The sequence below is a fragment of the Misgurnus anguillicaudatus genome, chromosome 7 (assembly GCF_027580225.2).
Source record: "Misgurnus anguillicaudatus chromosome 7, ASM2758022v2, whole genome shotgun sequence".
In the NCBI taxonomy this organism is placed as follows: domain Eukaryota; kingdom Metazoa; phylum Chordata; class Actinopteri; order Cypriniformes; family Cobitidae; genus Misgurnus; species Misgurnus anguillicaudatus.
In genome coordinates, this window is record NC_073343.2 from 27828512 (window position 1) to 27838852 (window position 10341).

General features: G+C 36.5%; 1 protein-coding gene across 2 annotated transcripts in view; it reads right to left on the reverse strand.

The window, feature by feature from the left end:
- lpin1a (lipin 1a) overlaps window positions 1-10055 on the reverse strand; it is a 32094-nt gene extending 22039 nt beyond the window's left edge. The window contains exons 1-3 of one of the 2 annotated variants that reach the window (XM_055173263.2): window positions 9873-10055; window positions 618-818; window positions 23-118 (exon numbers count right to left, since the gene is read on the reverse strand). In XM_055173263.2, the coding sequence (XP_055029238.2) occupies window positions 23-118; window positions 618-818; window positions 9873-9941 (366 nt within the window). In that variant the 5' untranslated portion in view covers window positions 9942-10055. Of the gene's footprint in view, window positions 1-22; window positions 119-617; window positions 819-3888; window positions 4085-9872 lie in introns of those variants that run through there. The other variant, XM_055173264.2, reaches the window with a different exon arrangement.
- Between the last annotated feature and the right edge of the window lie 286 nt (window positions 10056-10341).

The window sequence follows — 10341 nt, forward strand, 5'->3', positions numbered from 1 at the left end:
ATTTATTGTTTGCAGTACTTACCTCATCATTTTCTGTTTCTTCAACAAAGAACGCCTCGCCATTCTCACCAAGTTTCATGTGTAAACTGACCGGCTCCCCGTTTATCTCAATGTCAACCTGAGGGGAGAGAGACCATAAAATAATGTCAGTGTAATAAACACAATTTGTATCAGTAAGCAATGTGACACAGAGGCATTGCTAATTTTGTCTCATCTATTTAAACAGCTGCCTTATTTTTTCTCAAGCATTTAAAGTGCCGACGCAACTTGCATATCCATGGCTATCTCGTATCGCTAACCTAATGTTTATGTTGACATCAATGACTTGATCCTGACGTTAAACAGGATTTCCATGACTTCCCACAATGTTAAAAATAGTCTCAAAGTCAAAGGAAACCAAACAACCTTGATATCTTTAATATTAAGTGAGAAAGGTCATGTCAAAGATTGAAATCAGTAAGTGAAATCAAACTTTGATGCTTCTGATCTCAAAACAGACACTGTAACATGTTATCTAAATGTAGGACCGTTTAACTAAAAAAGCTATTGTATGGCTAAAATATGCAGATACTCCTTAAATATTATACACCTTAAAACATGCTTGCGCCTACGCTTACCACTTTCTCCCGGGAGCGCAGCACACCCATCTTTCCAAATCGGACATGGAAAGGGGAGCACTGCAATGAGCCATCGGACTGACGCACCACAATGACATCAATACAGCCGGACAGGGTGGCAGGGTTCAGGCCTCTGTACAGCTCCTTCACCTGCACGAATACCTGACCGGCAAGCTGACCCACGTAGTTCATGGTCTGACTCTGAAATGTAGAGATATTACGTCAATTTTTGTATTTGGTGTACATAACTGAAACTATCGTAAATCGACAGCATCTTAAAGGCGGAGTCCACGATGTTTGAAAAACGCTTTGGAAAAGGAGACGGGGCGACTACCAAAACACACTTACAGCCAATCAGCATAAAGGAGCGTGTCTACTAAGCGACATCCTTGCCGGGTTTGCGTATGTGTGGGGCGGGTCTATCAACAGAAGGTCCAGATTCTATTGGGGTAGTGGCGTGTTTGTTTAGGTGATTTCAAATATCAACATTGGCTTTCAAACATCATGGACTCTGCCTTTAAAATCCATTATTTTTACTTTTGGTTTATTGATATCAAAATATCGGTGTGTTCTGTGAGAGAATAATATCTTAAAGGGGCCATGGCATGAAAATCTGACGTTTTCCATGTTTAAGTGCTATACGCACAACCGGCGCAACGTCATAGAATGTCTCTGAACAGGTTCACGCCCACTTTTGGGGGAAATCACACTAGACGTTCCATTGGCTTCCATTCAAAATAGCGGAACAAAGCAACCTTCGTACACAGCCGGCAGGCGTAAATAACTTATGAAATCAATCAGATTAAACATGTTGAGTAATTATCTGTCCACCCTGCCGGCCATAGAGCGCGAAAGATACATTAACATATTTAATTTGGTCAATATAAAAACAGTTTCTTTCATTTCATTCTCCCAGCATCAAATTTGTGTAACAACGCTCCCTATTGGCCAGAGGTGTCTTACCCGGACATTTACTCGTACCTCATCGAGTCAACAGGGAAGCAAGTGAATGATTTTACTTCGTATTTGAAAGTTACTTCGTATTTATTTATTATGTCTTTATATTTAGAGTAATGAGTGCACTTTTCCGTCCAGCCATACAACTAACTGGCTTAGCGATATTTCCAGCAATCACTGGATGGCGTTGTTACACAAAATTTGATGCTGTGAGAATGAAAGGGACATGTTTTTATATTGACCAAACTAAACGTGCCAATGCATCCCTCGCGCTCCACGGCAGGCAGGATGGACAGATAATTACTCAACATGTTTAATCTGAGTGATTTCATAAGTTATTTACGCCTGCCGGCTGTGTGGAAACGTTGCTTTGTTCCGCTGTTTTGAATGGAAGCCAATGGAAGCGCTGCTTTTTTATCCCCCGAAAAGGGGCGGTGACGAAATTTACAGTCAAGTTCCCGGATGTGCCGGTAGTCCGTATGATTGGGTCCCCATTGCCTCTATCAACCTGGAAAAGATCAACCCAGCAACTTAGTTTTGGTAAACCATTCTCTACAAGCACATGAAAACATAGGTCGTTGAAATTTGGCTCTCCTTATGATGTCATAAGGAGCTCTTATTATAATAATACTGCCCCTTAATCTGCACTATCCAATCACAGCACTGCCATTTAGTGCAGAGAAAAAGAGAGAGAGAGAAAGTAATTCACAGCAAAATTGAGTTTCAATTGCAACAAACCGCCATCATTGGTGGCACATTTTTGCACACATCTACGAAGTGGCAATTTTAACATGCTATAATAAATTATTTGTATGGTATTTTGAGCTAAAACTTCACATATGTGCTCTGGGGACACCAAAGATTTATTTGACATCTTAAAAAAGTCTTGTGCCATGCCCCCTTTAAAGGGATAGGTCACCCAAAAATGAAAATTCTGTCATCATTTTCTCATCCTCATATCGTTGTAAACTTGTATCATTTCTTTATTCTGATGAACACAAAAGAATATATTTTTTATAAATTATAGTAAGCACACAGCTGATTGTAACCATTGACTTCCATAGTAGGAAAACAAATATTATGGAAGTATTGTGATAAATGATAAAGAAGATATTTTGATAAATGATGGTAAGGACGCAGTTAACGGTACCCATTGAATTCCATCATATTTGTTTTTCCTACTATGGAAGTCAATGGTTACAATCAGCTGTGTGCTTACCATCATTTATCAAAATATATTTTTTGTGCTCATCATAAAAATTAATTCATACAGGTTTAGAATAACGTGAGGATGAGAACATGATGACTGAATTTCATTTTTGGGTAAACTATCCCTTTAATATCAATATTTTAGTTTTTTGTGCTAAAGTGTGTGACTTTTAATAATTTTAGCATAATTAGTGATTGACATACAGTATACTCAGTACTGCATTTCTACAATATAAACAGGTTTCTATTGCGCAACACAAGGTTTGATGTATAAGAAAAACCTGCAGAACAAAAAAAGCTTTCGTGCTCAACCCAAGATCATGTTGACATTTTTAGGTAAAAGGTAAAATTAATATCTGTGGTACATACATTAAAAAAATAGTTTCCATTGCATTTCCAAGTATTAATAATGAGAGACTCTCGATCTGCTTCAAGGGATAATAACAAGTGTCAGTACTAAAAACATACTTTCTATGATATATTAATGCCTTCTACTATTCATGTACATTACAGTTTTCATGCAGAAGCTTGTGTAAATTAGACAAGACATGACTGGCAAGTTTTTGGCATTAAGGGGAGGGGAAAGTCAATACATATGCATTTTCTTAGGACAATCTACCAACCTAACATGCAAGCCAATAACTCACCCCAAAGATGTAACCCTGGGGCTGTGTAAAAAATCTTTAAATACGTCTTCACTGTTTAGTCTTTCATAATAAAATTAAAATGTGGATACAATAGAGACTCATTTGAGGGTTTAAATATGCTTATGTGACTGACTAATTCTGCTATTAGATACTGGTGTCAATGATAGCACATGCATCAAAATGTACTACAATGACAGGACATCAAGAAGCAGCTAAAGAGATGCTTTTATGTAAAATGCAGTTTTGTTGCAGAAACTGTATACAGTATTTCACGGACCATTACAGTTATCCTGACCCTTCCGATGAATTACTGTAAACACTCATCCACTGTGCTATAATAACATATATCTATATAAACTATTCATCCATACGAACATATGCACGTTTGTTAAGTGATGAAAATAAACAGGATAAAAAATATAAGGCGAGAGAGCGATAAAATGAACCGTGATACGTACAGTACGTGGGATACGGCGGACGCGTTATGATGTCACAGCCATTGAAGATCATCGATATCCTCATATGCTGCTGCTGATGTCCGTGGTTTTTCACTCGTGTGATTTTAAATTTAACACACTGTGAGAGTGTTCAACGCCTGTGTGTGATGATGTTTTTATAGTAGGGTGGACACTGCTTGCAGTGAGTAGCAGCTTCTGCGGATGACGTCACATTTAACCCCTAGCGTCGCGTTTCGGTGGTGCGGAAACTTACGTCGGGACCCAGTCGACCAATCAAACACATTGTTTACGCGTGCTAAAAGACGCATCGCGTAAACGTTATTATCAGCAAGTTATTATTTTAGTTTAGTATAGTTCACGTTCAGGAGTGTTTCTGTAGCTAGTGCGTCGTATTTGCAACGCAAAGGTCACGTTTTAGAAGAACATAACGTTATGCTGTAATCAAACCATGTATAAATGTAATAAAGTGATTTATATACACTTAAATATAATGATCAATCTTATTTATTAAAAAAAACAAAGTTAGACTACTTGACAATGAATTATATTTTTATCCTGGTTTTAAAACTGTCATTAAATAATAATGATTACAGTACACGCATTGCATAGCTGCACTGTGCGCGCTCACGATCCCTATGCTCACGTGGCAGCCAGGAAAGCAATTATGTGACTCCACTGCCAATGAAATGTTTACAAAAGCATTTATATCTGTGGCTGTAAGTCTAGCAGGATTGTTAGTGAAATGATGTGACTGCTGGTTAAGTGGTTATTATTGCTCCATCACCACATGCTGTCAAATTGAAGCTTTTTTGATTGCTCAGCAATGTAATGTCTGTAAAATCTGATATATACAGTGTGTGCATATATATATATAATTCAAAAATAAAAAGAAGAATTGGGCCAGATACATTTTTTCAGTTATTTGTTTAGTTAACAATTATTTGTAGAAGCTGGATTTAATAGATGTGCAATGATGTGATAAAAGCAATGTGCACAAGTGGGTGATTCTCACAAAATCCAGAATTAGGTGTCCAGCATCAGATTTAAAAAAAAGCCCTTGAAGCCATTTTTTTGCACGTGTAAGATTAAAGTTTTAACTTACTATAACCATCATTTTTAGAGGATTTCCTATAGAATTATTTTCATTTTTTTAGATTATCATTATAAAAAATTATCATTACCGCAACATGATATTACATTAAATTTATGCATTTACAAACTCACGTTTCGGTAATGAGAACTAACAAGTTGTCTAGGTAATACGAGAAACAAAATTTCAACTTTTATCTGGAAAGAAAAAATAAGAACTGCTTACCTGGTAACCATCTTGAGTGTCACAGTCAATTGTGTCCCTTCCAACAAATTTTTCTTTGAAAATGTTAGTTCCTTGAGGGCTTTAACAATGATTGAAAATTGTTGCGGATGATGAGAAAATTGTCTTTGACGCATTTATATTCCTTATTATTGTCTGTACATTTACCAATTATCACCATATATCACATGTTTCTTTACTGTAAATGTTTATAGTATAACATGCACTGAAGCTTTTTTTTTTTTAGATTTTTAATTATAAATATTTACATGTCAAAGAACCCAAATCCAGTCATGGACACATTGCGGTAATGAAAAATATCTCCTTAAATGTGAAATTTTTTGACATTTGAAATCATGTGCAAAATAGTACATGAAGAGATGTTTGTAACTGTATGATTCTTATTTTGATACTCTTACTTTTCATTTACTTTTTATATCAAAATGTTTCATGACACCTCATAAGTCCTTACAAAATTTCTATTTTGATATTTATATTTATTTTTGCTTTTTTATTTAACTACCTTGATTTTTTGTAAGTGAATGTATACAGTAATACACTGGATGGTAACACATAGGCTAGAAACACGGTGGTAGCATTTGGTTTTTGCTACGATTTGTTAGTTGTGTAAAAAATTATAAATTGAGGTATATCCAAAGACCTAATTCTATCACCTGTCTGTGTTCAAATGCAGTCTGGATGATGTAAAGGCCTGTAAGATGTTATTTGTACAGCAAACAGCATAAATTCTTCTCATTCTAGCATGCTGTATAGCTACAGTAGTGTAGTGTGGTAACCCCAGCGGCCTTGAAGAGGAATTTCAGACCTTGTATTTGTTAAAACACTTATAGGAATAAAGTTTCAGTGTGTGCTTTCACTGTATATGCATGGGAAAAACCTCAGAAACGGCATGCTAAAGAAAACTCAGGCATGCACGGGTGGGTGGGAGTGTGTGTTTTTCAATGACACACTATTCAGGCAATGGACAACCAGAGATTCTGGTCTAATGAAACTTTGCAAGAACTGGCCAGCTCTCGGGTTACACAACATTTTGATTTCAACATGATTTGTTGATTCCTCCGCAGGATAAGCCAGCACACTAGAGTGCATTCCAGATACTCCGGGTGGGTTTCTAGGAACTGGACAATGGAGTTTAGAGGGTCTGGGGTTTAAAGAGTTTATTTACTTCTCCATTGAAGAATAAAAAGCTCACATTTATTTATTTCCTTATGCATGTATTTATGTATTTATAAAGTAGTCATTACATACCCTAGCATTTCACTACTTTTTGTGCATTATTCAATACATGTGTTTTTTTGCGTATTATGTCATCTGCAAAAATTGCACTGGAAAAGAACAGATCCAATATGTCTTTGCACTGTCTAGTTGTAAATAAGATCTTATCTTCCCTAAAGCGCTTATAGCCTCCATAGGGCTCTTTACATTTCACTCAGTAAGCTAAGCATGTGACTCATCGTGGAAATACATTCCCAAGAACACCCTCACGTGGGGTAAGGGGGAGTCACCAGGGATGGGCTTCCTCCACCAATCAGAAACCAGAGTGGGGAGTGGGCTGGGCTGTTACAGATGTCATGTGGGCTTGTGAGTTAAACTGCTGACCTTACTATTGTAAGAGAAAAGAGTGACAGCGACTCCCGTGAAGTGAGGCCTGTTTTTCTGCATCACACTTTGTGTTTATGATGTCCCAGGACAGCATGTACCATTTAAGCAGTTAAACAAGATCCTGATCAGTTTGCGTAACAGATCATAAACACGGCTGAAAATGTACTTGAGAATCCCACGAGGTAACAATACACATTAAAGTGCGTGACCCTATTTACAAATGTAATAGGTTATATAGTAGGTTAAACAACTCTATTAATAAATACTATTGTTGCAAAAAAAAGTTTATTGTGTAATGTTGGTTAAATCGAGCATTCAATAAAAAAAATTGTTGAAGTCTTGCCTGAGTAGAAATTGTTGGCTAATTCATATGAATTCATACAAAGTTATAATATGTAAATTCTCATGAGATAGCGTTGATTTTAGTAAAGAACTTGAACAAGCTGTGATGTATGTACATATACAAGTGCTTTCGATGCAATTTTGTAAGAAAAAATTCCATATTTTAAACTTTATAATAAGCAGTGTTGGGTAAGTTACTCCAAAAAAGTAATTAACTACTAGTTACTAATTTCTTTTTAAATCCTATTCAGTAAATGAGACAATGATAGGCGTGATACAGCTCGAATAAATCAGATAAAAGTACATAAATTATTCTGGTCACACTTTTTAAGTCCAGTTCTCACTATTAACTAATTTTTAACTCAATATACTCCTAATTACTGCTTATTAATACTTAGTAAAGCAGTTGTTAAGTTTTAGTATTGGTAGGAATTGGGTAGGATTAAGGATGTAAAATAAGGTTTTAGAATCAGGCATTAATATGTGCTTTTTACATACTATTATACCACGGGTCTGTTGAATGCTGTATTCTGATTGGCTGAGAAATGTTCCGTGGGTATGCATTAATTTCTGATAACCGCACACCTAACTTGCCAAATGTCTTAAAAATGGGCACCAGAGCAATATTTGTGGTAACCGTGGTATAAGAGGAATAATTGACTCCGGTCCTTTGAATTATTTGAAATAATGCACACCCGCGGTGTAACATTGCACCTTGGGTGTGCATTATTTTCTTATAATTCAATGGCAAGTCGTCAATTATTACTTACATAAACAGCCAATATCTCAGTAATATTAATGCTAATAACCAACCAGTTAATAGTGAGAATTACAAACTATGTGTTACCATTTTTCTTATTAACTCATCAATGTATTTAAATGAGAAAGATATAAAAAACATGCATTTTAACATTAGACTTTAAATTTTGATGTTAAATCACAGTGGCCGCAACGCATGCTCCGGTCTTTGCATAAGGCGATCTGATTGGCTGATGCACTCGTCGGGGCTTGAAAAGTTGAGAAATGTTCAACTTTTGCCGCGAGCAACGGCAGTGACGCAACATTGGCGGATCCACAATTTGCATGATGCATGACGTCACCCATTAAAAGTCAATGAGAAGCGTTAACTCTTTCGCCTGTGTGAATCTACCGCAAAACTCTCTCATCGTCCAAAATGGCGTTGTAACCGGAAGCTAGTTATTATATTTTATAAAGTTTAAAATATGGATATTTTTCTTACAAAATCGCATCGAATACCAACAGAAGACATTTTTTAACCCCTTGAAGCTGTGTGGATTACTTCTATGAAGGATGAATGCATCTTTGGGGGGTTTAGAGTAAGAAATTGTTCCCTGATCCCTGTGTGGATTACTTCTTTGAAAAATGAATGCACTTTTTTGGGGTTTAAAGTCAGAAGTTGTTCCCTGATCCCTGTTTTACACCATTATTAAGCTTGGAAGAGCAAGGACATTACTAAAAAAACTTTAAATGTGCTCGTCTGAAAGATGGTAAACATGTGTATCTCAGATTTTTGAGGGTGAGTAAATATTATGCGGTAATTTCAATATTTGTCTGAAGTATACCTTTAACTGTGTGATCTATAGGATTAAAATCCGCAGATTTACATTTGAAGTACCTGAGCTTCCAAAATATAGTACTTAATTTCAAAATAGACCATGCTACCTTGATTCAATCAAACTACAAGTGACATTCGCAACATACACTGCCAGAATAAATGTTCCCTAGCTGTTAATTGGGCAATGCCCTTTTGAAAGTGCACCTTTGCACCTAAAGATTTCACACTAGGACCTGTGGAGGTACAGTACATACTGGTACCAAAGAGTACAGATTAGTACCTCAATAAATATTGGTACAAAATGTATACATCTGTTCCCTCTGGGCCTTTTTAAAGGGTACTTCCCCTTGGTGTTCACCTTGGGACCACGTTAACTTTCCGGAGAGGAATGGTTTTACTGTTAAAATATAACAGCACTGATTATGCACACGACCTTCACTGACTTCTAATGTACTACCCATATACAGTAACTTGTCAAGTTATTGCCCAAACTTTTATAAAAAGCATTGCCTTACCTTTCCAAAAAGGTTGATATACTTACTTAACACAAAAACATGTTTGAAAACAGGTGCCTTATTAACACATACTGATGACACAAATCTGCTCTGTCTATTTGGAAATGCCTGTGTAACCTGACACAATGACGCAGTCCATGCTCTTTGATTTCAGGTCACATAATACAGACTCTAGAAGCAGCTAAGCCACATGCTTATGGTGTCCCCGCCAAATGACTCTTTCCCCAGTCACACCAGCGACTCAAATCACATGGACATTTGACACTTGGGCATGCCAGACGCCAAGCGCTCCTCATATTTCGCAGACTAATGAATAATTTCATAATATAATAAATATGAATCTGATGCAGCCAAGCTGGTCCCATATGAATAATTTAGGTTAATGCATTACGTGCTTTTTATGTAACACTGACGATTTATTATTTATAAGCACATATTATCAGCTAATAATGCACCAACAATGATGCTAAAAGAAAAAAAAATACTACTAGAGCTATTCAAAAAGCCACAAGAAAAAGTTAAACAAAACAAGCTTTATACTGTATATAAGGAATAATATCAAGTCACGTTTTTGCTTTAGTCCACTAAATATAAGGGCAAAGAAAGAGTGAATCACCCATGTCCAGCTCGTCTCGCTCTGGTTGAATACTTCGTCATATTCTTCCACTTGATCCTCCGCTATCATGATTCCATAATCCGTCAGGAGCTGAACGCACCCTGATATGTTGAAGGCCTTTTCTAAAACTAGTCTGTCCAAAATGCTTGTGCTAATAACTGAGTGACCATGCGAGCAGTGAACTATATACCGGCCTGATGGTGTTTTTGTACTAATTTTACCAAGCGTGTTCTTGGAATGGTGTCCACAGGAGAAACATGAGAGGACCTGGCATGAAGAACCTCCAGCGACCAAACCCTCACTCAGACATACACTTATATAATATATCTACAGTATGTGTATGCATGTACTGTATGTATACACACAGTAGGGCTAAAATAACTTAAGCTACAATAAAGCATTGCCTATGAATATCATTACATTAGATAACAAAATATGTATATGTATGTATGTATGTATGTATGTATGT